Source organism: Schistocerca nitens, chromosome 2 (assembly GCF_023898315.1).
Source record: "Schistocerca nitens isolate TAMUIC-IGC-003100 chromosome 2, iqSchNite1.1, whole genome shotgun sequence".
Lineage (NCBI taxonomy): Eukaryota > Metazoa > Arthropoda > Insecta > Orthoptera > Acrididae > Schistocerca > Schistocerca nitens.
The window spans coordinates 408,937,982-408,960,373 of NC_064615.1; the positions used below are offsets into that span (position 1 = coordinate 408,937,982).

General features: G+C 40.3%; 1 protein-coding gene across 1 annotated transcript in view; it reads right to left on the reverse strand.

Moving 5' to 3' along the window:
- Nucleotides 1-4,203: 4,203 nt before the first annotated feature.
- The window catches only part of LOC126236263 (WD repeat-containing protein 13-like), a 76,521-nt gene continuing 58,332 nt past the window's right edge, over nt 4,204-22,392 (reverse strand). The window contains exons 9-10 of the mRNA XM_049945415.1: nt 6,759-6,877; nt 4,204-4,693 (exon numbers count right to left, since the gene is read on the reverse strand). Of these exons, the coding sequence (XP_049801372.1) occupies nt 4,476-4,693; nt 6,759-6,877 (337 nt within the window). The 3' untranslated portion in view covers nt 4,204-4,475. The remainder of the gene's footprint in view (nt 4,694-6,758; nt 6,878-22,392) is intronic.

Here is a 22,392-nt window from a genome sequence, read left to right on the forward strand (position 1 = left end):
TGATTTATGGATTAATTTTTCTTCTTGTTTCATCTGAATGTCGCCATCGAGTTCTAAAGCTGATTAAAGCCGGTACTGTAACATTTTTACCTGGTATTCTAATATATGAACAGTGACTGAATTTCTCATTTGGAACCCACATAGTAAATCATTACATTATCCCAAAATCAAATACAATACAGACCTGGGTTCTGAAACAAGTAATGTTTTTTGAAGGTCAATATTTCTGCTTTTGGATGTTACCTTTACTTAAAAAACCTGTTCAAGTACAACAAGTGTTTGTAAGATGACAGAATTTAGTGTTGTTTCCTCCTGCATTTCACAAAATTTTCGGATTTTAAGCACAACAATAGACTGTTGTAGTGGCTAGTTCATAGTTTCTCGCATATCCCTTGCACTAGTTCCATGCGTATCGAGCGCTTCAGCATATCCGGAAATCTTGAGCCTCTTGGAATATATTGTTTGCCATTCCCAGCCCTTTTAAATTCTTCACATTAAATCTGCATGTGACGTCAATAGCCATGGCTTTATCGGTAAATGTAAGATAACCCCTATATAGTCTATTAAACAATGTCAAAATGTTAACCTCAGCCGCAATAGTTTAATTCATGAATGTAAGATGACACTGTATTTTTCTAATGACAAGTTTGGGGTAAAAACCTCGCCTTATCATCGGGTAAATATAGTCTCAGATGGTCTATGATTCATCTGCCTTTTCTACATAAAAGGTGACATAATCAAGCTGACAGCGTGTACACCTCCAGGCCTCCTGTCTTATAGTGCTAATGTTAGAGGCATTTACTGAATTACAAATCACATCAAGCTTCATTATTATATGTCTTTTCTTAAAATAAATTACATTGGGGACATACATATTTTTTACAAAGGATGTCGTTTCTCTTTTGCTTTATAGATTATTATATTTTAATGAACCATGGACCTTGCCGTTGGTGGGGAGGCTTGCATACCTCAGTGATACAGATAGCTGTACTGTAGGTGCAACCACAACAGAGGGGTATCTGTTGAGAGGCCAGACAAATGTGTGGTTCCTGAAGAGGGGCAGCAGCCTTTTTGTACTTGCAGGGGCAACAGTCTGGATGATTGACTGATCTGGCCTTGTAACACTAACCAAAACGGCCTTGCTGTGCTGGTACTGCAAACGGCTGAAAGCAAGGGGAAACTACAGCCGTAATTTTTACCCGAGGGCAAGCAGCTTTACTGTATGGTTAAATGGTGATGGCATCCTCTTGGGTAAAATATTCCGGAGGTAAAATAGCCCCCCATTCGGATCTCTGGGCAGGGACTACTCAGGAGGACGTTGTTATCAGGAGAAAGAAAACTGGCGCTCTAAGGATCGGAGTGGGGAATGTCAGATCCCTTAATCGGGCAGGTAGGTTGGAAAATTTAAAAATGGAAATGGATAGGTTAAAGTTAGATATAGTGGGAATTAGCGATGTTCGGTGGCAGGAGGAACAAGACTTTTGGTCAGGTGAATACAGGGTTATAAATACAAAATCAAATAGGGGCAATGCAGGTGTACGTTTAATAATGAATAAAAAAATAGGAGTGCGGGTAAGCTACTACAAACAGCATAGTGAACGCAATATTGTGGCGAAGATAGATACGAAGCCCACGCCTACCATAATAGTACAAATTTATATGCCAACTAGCTCAGCAGATGACGAAGAGATTGATGAAATGTATGATGAGATAAAAGAAATTATTCAGGTAGTGAAGGGAGACGAAAATTTAGTAGTCATGGGTGACTGGAACTTGATAGCAGGAAAAGGAAGAGAAGGAAACATAGTAGGTGAATATGGAATGGGAGGAAGGAATGAAAGAGGAAGCCGCCTGGTAGAATTTTGCACAGAGCGTAACTTAATCATAGTTAACACTTGGTTCAAGAATCATAAAAGGATGTTGTGTACATGGAAGAAGCCTGGCGATACTGGAAGGTCTCAGATAGATTATATAATGGTAAGACAGAGATTCAGGAACCAGGTTTTAAATCGTAAGAAATTCACAGGGGCAGATGTGGACTCTGACCACAATCTATTGGTTATGAACTGTAGATTAAAACTGAAGAAACTCCAAAAATATAGGAATTTGAGGAGATGCGACCTGGATAAACTGAAAGAACCAGAGGTTGTAGAGAGCTTCAGGGAGAGCATTAGGGAACAATTGACAAGAATGGGGGAAAGAAATACAGTAGAAGAAGAATGGGTAGCTTTTTGAGAGATGAAATAATGAAGGTAGCAGAGGATCAAATAGGTAAAAAGATGAGGGCTAATAGAAATCATTGGGTAACAGAAGAGATGTTGAATTAAATTTATGAAAGGAGAAACTATAAAAATGAAGCAGGCAAAAAGGGATACAAATGTCTCAAAAATGAGATCGACAGGAAGTGCAAAATGGCTATGCAGGGATGGCTAGAGGACAAATGTAAGGATGTAGAGGCGCATATCACTAGGGGTAAGATAGATACTGACTACAGGAAAATTAAAGAGACCTTTGGAGAAAAGAGAACCACTTGCATGAATATCAAGAGCTCAGATGTAAACCCAGTTCCAAGCAAAGAAGGGAAAGCAGAAAGGTGGAAGGAATATATAGAGGGTCTATACAAGGGCGATTTTCTTGAGGACAATATTATAGAAATGGAGGAGAATGTAGATGAAGATGAAATAGGAGATATGATACTGCGTGAAGAGTTTGACAGAGCACTGAAAGACCTAAGTCGAAACAAGGCCCCGGGAGTAGACAACATTCCCTTAGAACTACTGACAGCCTTGGGAGAGCCAGGCCTAACAAAACTCTACCATCTGGTGAGGAAGATGTATGAGACAGGCGAAATACCCTCAGACTTCAAGAAGAATATAATAATTCCAATCCCAAAGAAAGCAGGTGTTGACAGATGTGAAAATTACTGAACTATCAGTTTAATAAGCCACGGCTGCAAAATACTAACGTGAATTCTTTACAGACGAATGGAAAAACTGGTAGAAGCCGACCTCGGGGAAGATCAGTTTGGATTCTGTAGAAATGTTGGAACACGTGAGGCAATACTGACCCTATGACTTATCTTAGAAAATAGATTAAGGAAAGGCAAACCTACGTTTCTAGAATTCTAGACTTAGAGAAAGTTTTTGACAATGTTGACTGGAATACTCTCTTTCAAATTCTGGAGGTGGCAGGGGTAAAATACAGGGAGCGAAAGGCTATTTACAATTTGTATAGAAAGCAGATGGCAGTTATAAGAGTTGAGGGACATGAAAGGGAAGCAGTGGTTGGGAAGGGAGTGAGACAGGGTTGTAGCCTCTCCCCGATGCTATTCAATCTGTATATTGAGTAAACACTAAAGAAAACAAAATAAAAATTCGGAGTAGGAATTAAAATCCATGGATAAGAAATAAAAACTTTGAGGTTCGCCGATGACATTGTAATTCTGTCAGAGACAGCAAAGGACTTGGAAGAGCAGCTGAACGTAATGGACAGTGTCTTGAAAGGAGGGTATAAGATGAACATCAACAAAAACAAAATGAGGAGAGTGTACTGTTGCCGAATTAAATCGGCTGATGCTGCGGGAATTAGATTAGGAAATGAGACACTTAAAGTAGTAAATGAGTTTTGCTCTTTGGGGAGCAAAATAACTGATGATGGTCGAATAGAGAGGATATAAAATGTAGACTGGCAATGGCAAGGAAAGCATTTCTGAAGAAGAGAAATTTGTTAACATTGAGTATAGATTTAAGTGGCAGGAAGTCGTCTCTGAAAGTATTTGTATGGAGTGTAGCCATGTATGGAAATGAAACGTGGATGATAAATAGTTTAGACAAGAAGAGAATAGAAGCTTTTGAAATGTGGTGCTACAGAAGAATGCTGAAGATTAGATGGGTAGATCACATAACTAATGAGGAGGTATTGAATGGAATTGGAGGGAAGAGAAATTTGTGGTGCATCTTGACTAGAAGAAGGGATTGGTTGGTAGGGCATATTCTGAGGCATCAAGGGATCACCAATTTAATATTGGAGGGCAGCGTGGAGGGTAAAAATCGTAGAGGAAGACCAAGAGATGAATACACCAAACATATTCAGAAGGATGTAGGTTGCAGTAAGTACAGGGAGATGAAGAAGCTTGCACAGGATAGAGTAGCATGGAGAGCTGCATCAAAAAAGTCTCCGGATTGAAGATCACAACAACAACAATTCAGAGAATACAATGTGTTTTATTGTCCTCATGTAACAAACATGTAATTACAGTGTGCCCACCAAAGTTCTTAAGAACATTAACATCAAAAACTCCACTAGGAGTCTCATAATAAATAGTAACAATCAACATTTTTTCCAAATAAATTAGTAAATAAAGTAGTAACAATACACAACAAAAAATGATAAGACACTGCAGAATCTGAACATAGATGCTGTAAATAAAATATTGCATTTCATAAATTATTTGTTAAATAGTGAGCTATAGTATATCAGCTAGGATTTCCCCGACATTTCTCACTTCCGGGTCGTTTTTCTCTCTCCCATATTATAACAAGACCTTGATAATCACTTGTTGCTAATAGGGACTCATCATAGTTGAAGCTAACACCCAGTACAGGAGAAGCATGTCCTTGCAACTTGTTGACACAAGCCTTCCCATCGCGTTCAATGTCAAAGAAGTACACACAGGAGTCTTCACTTCCAGTAACTGTGAAGAAAGGAAAAGAAAAAAATATTATTTAACTCTTCATGTTGAAATTGATATCTAAATTGAAAATTACTAGAATTGTCAATTATGAAAGGAAAGCTATAAGTTAATATAAACATATTTTTAACTTCATGAAATAGAGAGATCTTATTTTCAAAAGTTCATCTACGTCTCCAATTGCGCCTGTTACATAATGATAAGTTTGCCATGTAAGCACTAAGGAAAAGGGTCTCAGAAACTGATAACAATTTTAATAGACCATTTCAGAACTTTGATGGAATTTTCATCTGTGGGAGGAATGGCATCTTGCTCTAAATGTGAATAGGTGTAAGGTAAGTGGATGGATAGGAAAGACATTCCTGTAATATTTGATTACAGTGTTAATGGTACACTTCTCAACTCAGTTATGGCAATTACACACATCTAGGTATAACACTGAGAAATAATGTGATACAGAAAAAGGACGTAAAGCCAGTTATAGAGAAGGCAAATGGTTGACTATGGTTTACGGGGAGAGTTATGGGAAAGTGTAGCAAACTACGTACAGAAGACTTGTGTAACCCATTCTTGAGTACTGTTCAAATGTTTAGGATCCTCACCAGTCTAGATTAAAGGAAGAAATGTAAGTAAATCAGAGGAATTCTGCTACATTTGTTACTGGTTAAATCAGTATGAAATGCTACATGAGCTTAAATGGGAATCCCTGGAGAGCAGGCAAATGCCAATGAGCATGTTTAGAGAATCAGCATTTGCAACAAACTGCAGAACAATTCTACTGCCTCCAGTATTCATATCACATAAGTTCTAAATAAGGGAGATTAGGGCTCATATGGAGCCACAAGGCAAACATTTTCCCCTCATTCCATTATGAGCAGAAAGGGAATGGTAAGCAATGGTAGCAATTACCCTCCACCATGAACTGTACAGTGGCTTGCAAAGTGTGTATATTACTATATGTAGGTGTTGAAGGTTGCTTTTTAAAAATGGTTCAAATGGCTCTAAGCACTATGGGACTTAACATCTATGGTCATCAGTCCCCTAGAACTTAGAACTACTTAAACCTAACTAACCTAAGGACAGCACACAACACCCAGCCATCACGAGGCAGAGAAAATCCCTGACCCCGCCGGGAATCGAACCCGGGAACCCAGGCGTGGGAAGCGAGAACGCTACCGCACGACCACGAGATGCGGGCAGTTGCTTTTTAAAGTTCACAATATTAAATACAAATAATTGTCCCCTAAAGTGTTGTTAAACATAGTAAACATTAAGATAGTCTGCACGAAGTACTGCTGAGAACTGTAACAGTAAACTACTTACAGGTTACATTACAAAATCCTGAAATAAAAAATAGCATAAAATTTTTTGTAAGGCTATGCGACCTCCTTTTTTTCCTTGTTTTTGTCCTTACAAATACATAGTTTCTAGAAGGTCATGGACAATACACAGCACTAAAGGCATTTATAGTGCACAATATGTATTAAGGACATCATATCAATCATGTTTACAAAACTAACAATTACAAAGCTTGAATGAAAAACAAAAGGTTAAACTAGAATTAAATGTTATGGTACACTGAGGTTGTTACACAATTTAAAATCTTACTCTGTAGATTTCATCTGAAAATTATTGCCTACAGTTCAATATGAGTCTGCTATATTGTACTCAGATAAAATGAGAGGGAACTGAGCAGCAAGGATCTGTGTTGTCACCATCAGCATAAATAAATTTACAATTTTTGACAGCAGTTAACATATTTCACATGCACTCTATAGCATTTCATGGTCCATTACCAACAAAATTTTCACATGTTCTTGCTGCAAAGGGATAGAAGAAGAAAATATAGCACACTTACTCACAAAATTAAACTTCTGAAAAACTGTGTTTGTTAATCACCAAATATTCAAGTGCTACTACTTCATAATAGATACTTACTAGCCACAATTGCTTGGCTAAGAGAGTGTAGGACAAATAAATATACAAATAAGTTTGACAATCTCATTGCCATCAACACTGAATCATACATTTATGAGAGAGAGAGAGAGAGAGAGAGAGGAAAACTCACCAACACATGCTCCCTGCCGGAAGGACATGATAGGGCAGAAAGTGGATCGCACTAAGTAATTCTTGTGCCTGATAGAGAACTTGCGCCTCAGCTGCAGACTTCCTTCCTTATCTACAACCCTAAAATTTAATGAAAATTAACATTGTGGGTCACATATAATTTTATCAATAATTAATAATAGTCAATAACTAAAACAGCAAGCTATTAATGTATAATTGCAAGAAAACAGAGATCCAAAAATATTTTTGTCACAGAATATGTCAATGCAAAAAAGGGGAAAACCAAATACTAGCTTTTAGAACCACGAGTTTCTTCGTCTAGTAAAGGGTTGGTGGGAATAGGACTCTATTCAGGAATTCATTATGAAAATAAATTAGGACTTCAGGTTACGAAAAATGGCCAGGCACAAATAGAAGGCCTACACCTGCTGCTGCAGATGACCTTACTTGATTGTACTCTTTTTATACAGTTCTTTTGTCTTACAGATGTAAACATTTAATATGTTTAAAATCGCTTCCCTTGGGCAGAAGTTCAAAAAGTTATAATGTGGCAGATATTTACTAAATTAGTTTTGGCAACACTGATGAAAACAAAATTACATTTGAGTTACTTTGTTTGTTTCTACAGATAATATTATCATTTTATGAATGAAGGTAATTACAACAGGATCAAACATAACAATATGTGTTCTAAAAGGAAACTTGTTTTATGCAGCTCTCCATGCCAGTCTCTTCATCTCTGCAGAACTACTGCAACCTGCATCTATTTGAACCTGCTTACTATAGAGGAGTCTCAACCTCCCTCTACCATTCTACCCGACCACCATTATCATTACCAAATTAACAATACCTTGATGCCTCAGGTTGTGTCATATCCCTTTCCTTAGTCAAGCTGTGCCAGAAAGACCTGACTTGATTTAGTACCTCTTCAACAGTAATTCCATCTACTCACCTAATCTTCAGAATTCTTCTGCAAGGCCAAGTTTCAGAAGCTTCTACATTCTTCTTGCCTCTAATGTTTATCATCCACGTTTCACTTCCATATATGGCTAATCCCAGACATTTAGTTTCAGAAAAGCCTTCCTGCGATTTAGATTTATGTTTTATATTAACGCATTTCTCTCTTTCAGAAAATCTTTCCTTGTTATTGGAAAAGGTTAATTACATGAATGTTGCAAAAAGAAGATAGCATATGGGAGAGGAGAAAGAATGTAGCAGAACGCCAGACAACATGCACATGAGAAGAAGTCTGGAATTCACATAGATCATCATAGAAATGTAGACAAGAGCCTATATAGCAGTGTTATGTAATATTGCCCTTTACTGTGGAGAAACCATTTTGACACTTTCCTGAAGAGATTTACGAAACCAGCAGAGAACATAAATGATTATCGCAGGGCTGGAATTCGAGCCTACATTGCAGACTATGGGCTAAGTACTTTCTTCTTGTACTTTACTCCTCAATCAGACTTAGTATACATTGCCACAAACTGTGGTGCATGCTGTAAGGTGCAGCAGTTAGTGTCACTGGCTGATGTGCTGCATGTCACCATTTCAAACCTTACCACCAGAAATTATTTGTTGTTTAGTATTTATCACTTCTGGAAGGTTCTCAAAAGTCTTACGTATGTATCATTTGTATATTCTGGAATATTCAATGTTTGTATAAATAGCAGCACTCTCTGTACAGGAGTTCAGCACTATTGTGGTTATATGTTTGTGCTCGTAACAAACGTGCTCTCAGTGCTAGTTAGTTAGTTACTTTCATGTTCCATGGATCATTTTGCATGAAAAATCGTCATGATGTGGAACGAGTCATTTTACATTCATATTGAAAATTAATTTGTACATCTATCTGTACTCTAAACATCACCATATAATTTTTTTCCCTCCGAAATGAAAACAAGATACACAGATTGAGTTAGCAATTCCTACCCAACACCTTTTACGCATTACAAACATAGCAATTCTTCTACGAAATACGAGGAGTTGTCAAGGAGAAACTTTTTCAATTTATTTTCAAATTTTACCTTGCTGTCTGTTAGACATTTTATATCACTGGGTAAGTGTTCAAAAAATTTTGTTGCAGCATTGTGCACCCATTTCTGTGCTAAAGACAACCTTAATGTTGAGTAAAGAATGTCATTTTTTCTTTTAGTACTGTAATTATGTACCTCATTGTTCCTATTGAATTGTAGTGGATTATTTACAACTAACTTCATACGGGAATAAATATACTGTGAAGCAGCAGTCAGAATGTCCAATTCCTTAAACAGGATCTACAAGATGATCGCGAGTGAGCACCACATATTATTCTTACAGAAAGTTTTTGGGCAAAGAAGACCTTCTTTCTTAGAGATGAGTTACCCCAGAATATTATTCCATATGACATTACCGAATGAAAGTAAGCAAAATATGTCAACTTACTGATTTCAGCATTAATTCACAAGCAAACACTTTATGTGCTGATCACTACAAAATCTACTTGTGTCAATGCTTTTGAACTTGTTTTCTGCCTTAATATATGCAACAATACCTCCTTTTCCCATATTAGTTCTGCATGAGTAAGCTGTTTAGAATTATGTATCACCGATGAGCCTATTTTTGGATTTGAGGTTGTTCAAATGGCTCTAAGCACTATGGGACTTAACATCTGAGGTCATCAGTCCCCTTGACTTAGAACTACTTAAACCTAAGTAACCTTAGGAAATCACACACATCCACGCCCAAGGCAGGATTCGAACCTATGACCGTAGCAGCAGAGCAGTTCCTGACTGAAGCGCCTAGAACTGTTCGGCCACAGCGACCGGCTTTTAAGGTTGTTAAGATGTGCAACTGTTTGGAGGAGATCCCACATACTTCAAAACATATATTTCACTGTGGCTCCTAGTATGCAACAAAAAAGTTGTCACCTACAGTGACGGTACCAGAATACAAGTAGTACATTGTTCCTAACATTTGTATATTCAGAAAACAAAAGGACTTCAAAATAGCAACCAGTCACCTGCAGATCAGGCATCCATCAGTGTTTTCTGGAGACACTGGTCAGGATCCGATGAAATGGCTGAAATGATTTGACCAAGTCACCATATACAGCAGGTGGCAAAGTTTCGTGACGTAGTGGTAAATACGTAATTTTACTTCTACATCTACATGGATACTCTGCAAATCACATTTAAGTGCCTGGCAGAGGGTTCATCGAACCACATTCACAATTCTCTATTACTCCAATTTCGTATAGCGCGCGGAAAGAATGAACACCTATATCTTTCTGTATGAGCTCTAATTTCCCTTATTTTATTGTGGTGATCATTTCTCCCTAAGTAGGTCAGCGCCAACAAAATATTTTCGCATTCGGAGGAGAAAGTTGGTGATTGGAATTTCGTGAGAAGATTCCGTCGCAACGAAATACGCCTTTCTTTTAATGATTTCCAGCCCAAATCCTGTTTCATTTCAGTGATACTCTCTCTCATATTTCACAATAATATAAAACATGCTGCCCTTATTCAAACTTCTTCAATGTACTCAGTCAGTCCTGGTACGGATCCCACACTGCACAGCAGTATTCTAAAAGATTACTGACAAGCATAATGCAGGCAGTGTCCTTAGTAGATCTGTTACATTTTCTAAGTGTCCTGCCAATAAAACGCAGTCTTTGGGTAGGCTTTGTTCTTCTGATGACTTTATTAGTCGATAAATGACAGCGTCATCTGCAAACAACCTAAGACGGCTGCTCAGATTGTCTCCCAAATCATTTATATATAGAAGGAAAAGCAAAGGGCCTATAACGCTACCTTGGGGAATGTCAGAAATAACTTCTGTTTTACTCTATGACTTTCTGTCACTTACTACGAATTGTGACCTCTCTGACAGGAAGTCACAAATCCAGTCACACAATTAAGACGATATTCCATAAGCACGCAACTTCATTGTAAGCTGCTTGTGTGGTACAGTGTCACAAGCCTTCTGGAAATCCAGAAATACGGAATCTATTTGAAACCCCCTTTTCAATAGCACTCAACACTTCATGTAAATAAAGAGCTAGTTGTGTTTCACAAGAACGATGTTTTCTAAACCCATGTTGACTTTGTGTCAATAGACCATTTTCTTCAAGGTAATTCATAATGTTTGAACACAATATATATTCTAAAATCCTGCAGCATATCGATGTTAACGATATGGGCCTGTAACTTAGTGGATTACTCCTACTACCTTTCTTGAATGTTGGTGTGACCTGTGCAACTTTCCAGTGTTTGGGTACGGATCTTTCATTGAGCGAACAGTTGTATATGATTGTCAAGTATAGAGCTAATGCATCAGCATACTCTGAAAGGAACCTAATTGGTATACAGTCTGGACCAGAAGTCTTGCTTTTATTAAGTGATTTAAGTTGCTTCACTACTCTGAGGATGTTTACTTCTACATTACTCATGTTGGCAGCTGTTCTTGATTCGAATTCTGGAATATTTACTTTGTCTTCTTTTATGAAGGCATTTTGGAAGGCTGTGTTTAGTAACTCTGCTTTGGTAGCACTGTCTTCAATGGTATCTCCATTGCTATTGCACAGAGAAGGCATAGATTGTTTCTTGCTGCTAACAAACTTCACATATGACCAGAATCTCTTCGGATTTTCTGCCAGGTTTCGAGATAGCACAGTCCTGGAACAATGAAGAGAAGCTCTGGGGTGAATTCCATGTTGAATTGAAGGAAACGTTTGGTAACAATCGGCAGTAAGTCTACTTAGCAGAAGAGAAGGGGGCCCATCATGGGAAATGACACAGTCCCACATACAGAATGTTTTGGCCCTATGACAGAAGCCGACAAAATCTCACACTTGATGAAAGGGGTCCCAAAAGACACGTACCAAGCTCTTCTGGCGAACAATGTCACAACAACCAATGAATTCATTAAGAGGTGCCAGTGTATCAAGGAAATGCAACACAAAAGAGTGGATGAAAGAAGTATAACCAACTCCTGAATGTGGTCACAATGACAGCTGCTGAAGACCACCATGCCTTTCTCTCTCACACATTTCTATTAGTGAGAGAAGAGATACAGCAATCTATAGTAACCAGAACTATTGGACCAAGTAAGCAGGAGATGCCTGCCATAAATATCAACCCGATACATCGGGAGGTACTAAACAATGTTGAAAAAGAGGTGTTTCAATCTTTTAGCATCAATCTCCACCACCAGTTCAATGTGCCAGGAAAAATGGACTCCGCCAACTCTGGCGCCAAGTATAATACCTGCAGAAGAACAGAAACTTGGTGGACAGAGGATAACATTCCTGTGTGTTTCCACTGTGGATGCCTTGCACATATATGCTGCTGCAAAGAAAGAAGGTGAGTTTTTAACGACTACCTTGCTACCAGTTGATAGCTATCACTACAGTTCTATTGATGCCAATCAAGTGCAGACAATTATAGCTGAGCTGCAGGATGACGCCCTTTGCCAATTGTTGGATGAGGTCACTGTCCATCTCACCCTAGCCGTTCCCTATTGCCATATGGAAGTATCAATTACTGCCTTGCCATCAAATTTACGAAAACTAAGTGAGGAAACCACCTATGGACATGAGGCTGTCAGATATGAAAATCCTTCATGGACGACAATCTCCAAGATGTCAGGAAATCTCATCGCCAGCTGACTTATTGGGGCAGTAGTCAATTCAGGGGCTTCCTTTTCTGTAATGTTGAGTAGTTATAGTCATCAGCTAAAGATGGCTATGTTCTGTGATGCAAAATCAATTGTACTGAAAGTAACAAATGGGAAATATGTTCAGCTGACAGCAACATGTATTGCAAGAATAACTACCAATGTTAGAACACAGCCCTTCTAGTTTGTTGTTGTAATGTTATTCTCAGAACGAACTTTTTGCAGGCATCACAAGCAGATCAAGATCAAAGCTCCAGATTCATGAAGCTGTTTCAAAAAGTGCACGTAACAAAGATTGCTTTGGACAGGTGTTTGCTCCTGAAGACATTATTATCCTGCCATCATCAACAAGCAAGTTCTAGTCATAAATGAAGATGCTCAGTTGAACTGTGAAGCTTTTGTCAGTTCCAAAAGACCATTCAGGTTCAAAAAGGTATCTAAAAGCCATTGAGGATCATAAGCATTGCAGGTGGTCATGGAAAACTTTGGATCACTTAACTGTTACTGACAGCTACAACTCATCCATAAAGGTATCTGCATAGGCACAGCTGAATTGGTCCAGGAAGGGAAGCTTAGTGCCATCAATGAAGAATTGTGCTCCCTTACCGCTATTAACAAAACAGAGCAGCAAGCTACTATCAAACTGCCAATAGGATACGATTGACAAAGGAACAAAGTTAGTGAGTGCCAGCCATTCTGCACCAATTTTTGGATGTTTTAAAATCCAGAGTCGAGAAAAGACAGACCAGACCAACATTGTATCGCCACTGAGGATTATCCACCAATTAGTCAGCACTTGTACAGGGTGTCACTGGCTGAATGACGGATAATCCAGGTGGAAGTGGAGAAGAAGCTGCAAGATGACACCACTGAACTTTCAGATAGCCTTTGGTTCTCTCCTGTGGTCTTCCCCTGTGGTTCTTGTGAAACAGGATGATGGCATTTTTATGTTGACTACCAATGACTGAATAAAGTTACAAAGAAAGATTCCTATCCATTGCGGTGCACTGATGACCCCCTAAAATAGACTGACTGAAAGAAGCAAAGTATTTCTCAACAATGGACATGCAGACAGGCTACTAGTAAACTGAGGTTGACAAGATTGACCACGAAAAGACTGTCTTCATAACCCCTGATGGCCTCTATGAATTCAAAGTTAAGTCATATGGACTATGTAACACTCCAGCCATCTTTGAGCATATGATGAGCAACCTGCTTTGATAACTTAAATGGACATTGTGTCTTTGTCATCCAGATGACAGTCTATTTTTTAAGGACAAGTACGGCACCTGAAAAATGTGTTGAAGTGTGTTCAGACTGCAGGTACCAATCAGAATGTGAAAAAGTGCCTTTTTGTCAGCAAAGAAATGATGATCTTGGGGCACATAGGGTGAAGGAGTGCATCTCTATCAACAGAAAAGAAGAGCATCTGCAGATTTGCCAACTCCTCAGCCCATTCGTGAAGTGAAATGTTTTCTCAGAATGCGCTCATGCTACTGGAAATTCATTTGGGATTTTTATACCACAGCATGTCCTGCATGGAGACACCAAATTTTCCTGGAATAAGGTGCAAGAAAGATCTTTCATTGTCTTTAAGAAGATGATAACATCTTCTAGAGTCCTAGTTGTTGTATGATGAGAATTCCCAGAGATAGCTTCACACCAACATTAGGAGTTGTGGGATAGGTGCAGTTACAGTGAAAATTCAGGAAGGTGCTGAAAATGTGATAGCATATGATTCCAGAACACTCTCCAAGTCAAAGACGAACTACTCTACAACTGAGAAAGAATGCCTTGCAGTCATTTGGGCCATCAACATGTTCTGGCTGTAAGTATTTGGCAAACCATTCACTGCTGTGATGGACCAACATTCTCTGTGCTGGTTGACTAACCAGAAGGATCCACCAGATTGAATGGTAAGATAGACACTGAGGATTCAGGAGTACATCACAGCAGTACACAAAAGGACGTAAACACAAGGATGCCAACTGCCTTTCGAGGAACCCTTTGGCAGAACACAGCAGCATGGATGAATCTCAATCAGTCCTGCATTAAATTACAATTAATAAACAGAGTATCATATAAGAGGAACTATGATCCAACAGGGTGGAAATACTTGCTCATCATTCCAGATTATCTGTGGCCAGGTGCCTGAAGTAGTTCCCCAATACACAAACATCTGTTTACCTCAGATTCGTGAAGACTCTAGGTAGAATCAGACACAGGTATCATTGTACAGGTCTCTATTGACCCATTAAGACAGTATGTGTGAGCCACATCAAGGAATCAAACAATGGAAAATCCAGGATAGAATGTAACAATATTATGAAAAGGAAAGTTGCTACAGTTGCTACTCACCATATAACAGAGATACTGAATTGCAGATAGGCACAACAAACAGACTGTCACAAATAAAGCTTTCGGCCAGTAATGCCTTCGTCAGCTATAGACAATGACACACACACACGCACGCACGCACGCACGCAAACACAACTTACACACACGACTGAAGTCTCAGGCAACTGAAACCATATTGCGAGTGTCACCACCAGTGTATGATGGGAGAGGAGACAGGGTGGGGATAAGGAGGAAGCTGGGGTGGAGAGGGTGGGGGGGATGGTATGATAGGGGTGGCAGACAGTGAAGTGCTGCAGGTTAGATGGAGGGCAAGGTGGAGATGGTGATGGGGAGGGGAGGGGGGAGGGGAGGGGGAGGGGAATAGTGTAAAAGGAGAGAAGTAAAAAGACAGGGTGTGGTGCTGGAATGTCCTGCCCACTATCCTTCCCACCCCTCCCATAGTGGTATTCCACTGTCCACTGAACCTACACAATATACTCAACCAACCCTAAAAAGCCCCTGCTCCCAACCCCTTACCTCATGGTTCATATCCCTGCAATAGATCTAGATGCAAGACCTGTCCTATACATCCTCCCACCACCACCACCACCACCACCACCACCACCCACTCCAGTCCAGTCACAAAAATCACCTACCCCTTTAAAGGCATGGTTACATGTGAAACCAGTCATGTGATCTACAAGTTAAGCTGCAACAACTGTGCTGCATTCTAAGTGGGCATGACAACCGAGAAGCTATCTGTCCACATGAATGGCCCCTGACAAACTGTGGACCACCCTGTTGCTGAACACGCTGCCAAACATGACATCCTTCATTTCAATGACTGCTTCACAGCCTGTGGCATATGGGTCCTTCCCACGAACACCAGCTTTTATGAATTGCGCAGGTGGGAACTTTCTCTGCAATACATCCTACATTCCCTTAATCCTCCTGGCCTCAATCTTCATTAGCCACTGTCCTCACCCATCCAGCCCTTTCCCTGTTCCCATTCCAGCACTACACAGCCATCATTCCACCATCACACCTGGTCTTTTTACTACTCTCCCCCTGCCCTCCTCCTAAACTGCAGCACTTCACTGTCCGCCACCCCTACCATACTATCCCTCCCTCTCTGCCTCCCCAACCCAGCCTCCTTCTTACCCCCACCCAGTCGCCTCTCCCACCATGCACAGGTGCTGCTGTTTGCAGTGTGGTTTCAGTTGCCTGAGACTGCAGTTGTGTGTGTGTGTGTGTGTGTGTGTGTGTGTGAGAGAGAGAGAGAGAGAGAGAGAGAGAGAGAGAGAGAGAGAGAGATCGTCTATAGTTGACGAAGGCCTTACTGGCCGAAAGCTTTATTTGTGACAGTCTTTTTGTTGTGCCTATCTGCGACTGAGCATCTCCACAGCAAGGAATGTCACAGTTACCTCCAGGGCATCTGGTATCATTTCCACCTGCAGCAGCACCATTTCACGAAACTGGAATTGGTCTCTTGATGAGATTCTTAGAGTGAACAAATGTGAATCTATTAATAAGAATGTGGACTGAGTACTTCACTCCCTACACTGCTACCAAAGCTGTGCCAACTGCTGAAGCTCCAGAAATTGTGAAGCTCATTGTGGAAAACATCATTTTGAAGCACAATGCACTCTGTGTGATGATATCTGAGTAAGTTTTCCAGTCAACGCTAGTATCGTAGGTAAATTAAGGTGACCAAACATCCCATTACTTTGGGTGACGTGATGTACCATTTTTAATGGAACTCTCCTTTTTTTCATTCTGTGCCCTGTTGTTCCACAAAATTTTCAACAGGATGCCCAACGTCCCATTTTAATAAGCAGTAACCTCATTTATTTGCTTCATTTTGTGTTTTTTTATTTGCTTCATTTTGTGTTTTTATTTATTTTTACATCAAAGTAGTGTCACATAGTTTTTTGACATTTTCTTGAGTCTTGCTTTGTCTTCAGTGCAAAGACAAAATAAAAGAAGCATTATTTTTGTCACGAGATGAGGTGAGGTGTGAACAGAAGATTTTCCGCCATCATGCTCAGTGCCAGTGACTTATGCATGATCTTTGCGATTCGTATCCATTATTTGCTATTGCAGAAATGACAGACAGATGTAATGAGTTTTTGTTAAAGAATGTCATATGGCTATCAATATTCAATTTATTTGTAGTTACAAATTATCTGTTCACTGTTAGATGACATAAATATGCAGTGGATGCAACTGACATGATGTCTTCGGACTGTTACAGGCAACAATGAGAATTAAGCAACTGTTTCAACACTGGGTTCAGCAAGCTTGCTTTAGTGTGCTCCAATGTCTGTCATTTGCTGTGTGTAGAACTAACTCGTGCCCGTTAATATGGGGAAAAGAAAGAGTTCTTTTATGAAAACCATTAAAGATGAGTTCCCTTTCTTAATGGAAACTATGAGAACGAAGGTAGAATATACATTGTGCCACTAATTTTCCTCCACTGAACATGGAGGATGTACTGATATAATGCAGCACACGAAGATAAAGAAGCACCTGTTGCCAGTTTCTGTGAAAATTTCTAGCAGCATAACTTCCTTTGTAAGTACGAATAAACTGCAAACAGAGGAAGATGAACATATCGCTGCAGAAGGTTTGCGTTCCATACCGCAAAACCTAATCATTCTTTCCCTTCAACGTACCTCATGGTTCTTCTCATCAGACCTGTTTGGGAAGAAATTCACATGTTATAGGACAAAATGTGAGTTGATTTTAGTGAATGTATTTATCACCATACGCAATGCATGAAGTTCAGTCAGAACTTAAAGATGCTAAGTATATGTCTTTGATGGTGGAGGCATCAAATCACAAAAGCTTAAAGCTAGTGCTGATTCTAGCTGGCTATTTCATTCCTACCAAAGGTGTTGAGTGCAAAGTAACTGCCTTCAGAACACTGGTGGAGAAATGGAAGAATTATTAGCTAGTCATATTCTGGATATATTACAAAATCAAAATATAGTTGACAAGAGTGTCGTGTTTTATACAGATAATTGTAATACCAATTTTGGTGGGTACAAGAGGGTAGGAACAAACAATGTTTATTCCAAACTGAACAGCATTCTCAAGATGAACATTCATGGCATCAGTTTTGCATCCCATGTGGTACACAATGGACTTCACACAAGTGCAGACACTCCTCTCATTAACATAAAAACCTTAGTGAATAAAATTTTTCAATATTTTCACATTTACACTGTGCATGCGGAGGAATTGAAATCATTAAGTGATTTCATTGATACTGAATACAAGCAAGTTCTAAGTAGTATTAAAACTAGATGGTTGTCATTGTTGCCAGAAGTTACAAGAGTTACTGATATGTACGAACCTTTGAAATCTTATTTTCTGTCTCAGGATAGGCATCCTACATTGATGAAACAGTTTTTTGAGAACCCACAGTCACTGAAGCCAATGTGCACTTGGTATGTTTGTCAGGTGCCTGACCTGAAATGTGGAGGTGGCCTTGCCTGTGGCTGTCAATCGTACAGGGTGCAGTCATCTGCAACTTGTGGCTCACGTCGGCACCAATGACGCCTGTCGCATGGGTTCTGAGGCCATCCTCAGTTCTTACAGGCGGCTGATGGAGGTAGTGAAGACTGCTGGCCTCGCACGGGAGATGCAAGCAGAGCTCGCAATTTGCAACTTTGTTCCCAGAGCTGATCGAGGTTCTAAGTGGAGGGTCTCAACCAAAGGCTTTGTTGTCTCTGTGTTGGTCTTGTCTGCAGATTTCTGGACCTGCATTATGAGGTGGGGATTTGTAGGACTCCCCTTGACAGGTCAGGGGTGTACTACACAAAGGAAGCAGCTACGCAGGTAGCAGTGTACTTGTGGAGTGCTTATGGGAGTTTTCAGGCTAGGCTGTAGTTTGAAGTACTCTCATGAACACTCGCCAGTGGATACGCATGTAGGGAAAACAGACTGCGTTCAGAGTAAAGACAGTTCTACTGGACAAAATTTATCAGTAAATTGTCGAAGTATTCAGAACAAATTCCCGAACTTACTGCCCTCCAGGAAAGTCCTGAACTTCAAATTATTCTTGGGACTGAGAGCTGGCTACAACCCAAAGTAAAAAGCTCTGAGAGATTTAGATAATCTTGGAATGTTTATCAAAGGAGACAGATTAGATGCCTTAGGAGGAGGAGTGTTCACTGCAGTCAACAAAAATATTGTCTCTACTAAGAATGAAACTGAGTGAAGTTATCTGGTCACACATAACAGGTCTAGGTAAAACCAAGTTCATTGTTGGATGTTTTTACCAACCACCTGACTCCACTGTGACAGTTCTAGAGTCATTCAAAGAAAGTCTATGGTCAGTTGTGCATAAATACCCGGATTATGCAATACTAGTTGGTGGTGACTTTAACCTACCAAGTACCGTATTTACTCGAATCTAAGCCGCACTTTTTTTCTGGTTTTTGTAATCCAAAAAACCGCCTGCGGCTTAGAATCGAGTGCAAAGCAAGCGGAAGTTCTGAAAAATGTTAGTGGGTGCCGCCACAACTAACTCCTGCCGTCGAATATATGTAGCGCTACACAGGCATGCTTTGTAGGCACAAAGATAAATACTGGCACCAAATCCTCTGCGTCAGTAAATAAATTAAAAAAAAAAGTTGGAAGACGAGCTCTTGTTCTCCGCCCTGAGTTTCGACACTGTATTTTCATACATTATCCAACGAAGTAAATACAAATTCCGTATTGTTAATCTTCGAATGTAGCAGCATTTCAATGTACTACGAAAATCCGACTGGCAAGACTGACTGGGATGTTTGTCCATATGGCCAACTCTATGTTCTAAAATAAAATAAATAAATAGGAACTTCTATGAATTGTGAATCACATGCAGTATTCTCTTCACCATACGAATAATACGAATATAAACATTTTGCCATGTATTGTTTCATGTTTGCCGCTATCTCATTTAAATCGTGTCTGCCTAATAAACTACGAAACTAGAGTGAGACAACAGCAAATGTGGAAGAATATACATATCATGTCATGTTTATATTCGTATTATTCTTATGCCTAATAGTGATACAGTCATAAATGAAGCACAGCAATTGACTAGATTTTTAAATCTAAGATGACTCTAATTTCTGTGCAGAATGGAATGTACTGAAGAGGCGCCTGCAAAGATTTTCAAACGGAGAAAAATTTTCGCTAAACTGTCGTTCAGAACATCTTCTATCATACGCAGTGTATTATTTGGTTCTTGTTGACCGTTATCAAAGAAAGCAGCAGTGTAAGTAACAACAAATAGCAGTCTCTTGCCATTGTTTCGCTAATGAGACGATTCCTCTCTCCCTCTCTCTCTCTTTTTTTTAAAAAGCCTCAGTAGTGGGCACAAAAGCAAGCCATGCCGCGAGCGATGACAGGCGATAAACACGTACAATCAGAATGCGACAAACAATGCATGACACAGTACAGTATGCATTTTAAGCTTAGACTGTCGTAAACACCTATAACAAAGAAAACGGCGCGTATCAGATCAAAGAAAAATAAGCAATCAATTCAAACCAGACGAAGCATGTGAAAAAGTAAGGGTACCCGTATAAATACGGATGAAGCACCTGACGCATAGCAATGGCTACTTGGTAAAGCTTAACTGCTAAGGTTACGACTTGAACCAAACTACTGTAACTGTATCGTCATTCATTCGACCTAAATTGTGTCTCATATTACAATGGACCAACTTTGTTTCGATTTGGAGATGCGGCCTAAAACTTTTCTCTCCCCTTGAATTTTGAGTCTCAAATTTCAGGTGCGGCTTAGATTCGGGAAAATTTTTTTTCCTTGATTTTGAGTCTCATTTTTCAGGTGCGGCTTAGATTCGAGTGCGGCTTAGATTCGAGTAAATACGGTATACACTGGGATGCATATAAATTCATTGCAGGGGGTGCAGACAGTCTTGTGAAGTACTTTTGAACACATTTTCTGAATACTATCTTGAGCAGCTAGTTCAGCAGCCAACACACAATGGAAGTATCTTGGACCTTGTAGCTACAAACAGGCTAGACCTCATCAATGGCATCAGTACAGAGACGATTAATGACCATGATCTTATCATAGTGACTATGGTTATGTAACTTAATAAAACAGTCAAGAGGGCTAAGAGAGTGTATCTGCTAGAAAGAACACATAAGCAGTTGTTAGCATCTTACTTAGACAATGAACTGCAATCACACAGTTCCAAAATGATGGCCACAGAGGAATTATGGGCAAGTTTAAAGAGATTTAAATCGAACTTGGGACAAGTATGTACCTAGTAAGTGGATTAAGGACGGTTGGTTGGTTTAAAAGAGGGGGGGGGGGGGGGTTCCAAACTGCTAGGTCCAACTGATTCCCTGCAAGAGGACTGCATGGAAGATTTCCACACATTTGTAGTGTCCTTAATGACATGAAGTTTGTTGTGCATACTGTTACACCATTCCGTCTCCCAAAGCCAAAAAACTGCAGCGTAAGACAGAATTCAGGTCAATTTCAGAGATGCCCATCTCCAGAAGCAGTTTCCGCTTAGCCTGTTTGGCCAGCCTATCGGCAAGTTCGTTGCCTGGGGTTCCGACGTTTCCTGGGGTCCACAAAAACACCACTGAATGACGGGACTGTTACAGGGCATAGATGGACTCCTGAATGGATGCTACCAAAGGATGGTGGGGTAGCACTGGTCGATAGCTTGTAGGCTGCTCAAGGTGTCAGTACACAGGAGAAATGACTCACCAGTGCATGAGTGGATGTGCTCAAGAGCACAAGATATGGCCGCCAGCTCTGCATTGAAAACACTGCAGCTATCTGCCAAGGAGTGCTGTTCAATATGTCCTCCATGAACATACGCAAAGTCTATATGACTATCAGCCATCGAGCCGTCAGTGTAAACCATTTCATAGCCCTGGTATATGTCGAGAATCGAGAGGAAGTGGTATAGGAGAGCTGCAGGATTAATGGAGTCCTTAGGCCATGCAAAAGGTCCAGAAGAATCTGTGGCCTAGGTGTACACCATGGAGGTGTAAGTGAATGGACCTCGAGGAGAGGTGGTAATGGGAAGGACTCCAGTTCAGACAGAAGGGACTGGACGCGAACTGCAATTCTAAGCCTGACCTGGGCCGCCAATGCAGGAGATTAACCAACGTGGTTGGGAAAAGGAGACGGTAATTCAGATGTGCAGGAGAACTATGAATGTGTGCAACGTAACTGGCGAGCCGTTGTGCACACCTAACCTTCACTGGAGAGACTCTGGCCTCCACCAAGACACTGGTCACCGGTCTCATTCTAAATGCTCCCATCACTAGGCGAACGCCACAGTGGCGCACACTGCGTTGAGTAAACACAAAGCTGAGGGTGATGCCGAATCGTAAACCTGACTCCCATAGTCAAGGTGGGATTGAACAAGGGCTCTGTAGAGCTGCAGCAGTGTAGAGCGATCTGCACCACAGTTGGTGTTGCTCTGGCAGTGGAGGACACTGTGGTGCTGCCAGCACTTCTGCTTAAGCTGACGAAGGTGAGGTAGCCAAGTCAATCAGGCATTGAAATCCGGTCCTAAGAATGGATATGTCTCCACTACAGTTAGTGGATCATCATTAAGGTAAAGTTCTGGTTCTGGATGAATGGTGCGACGC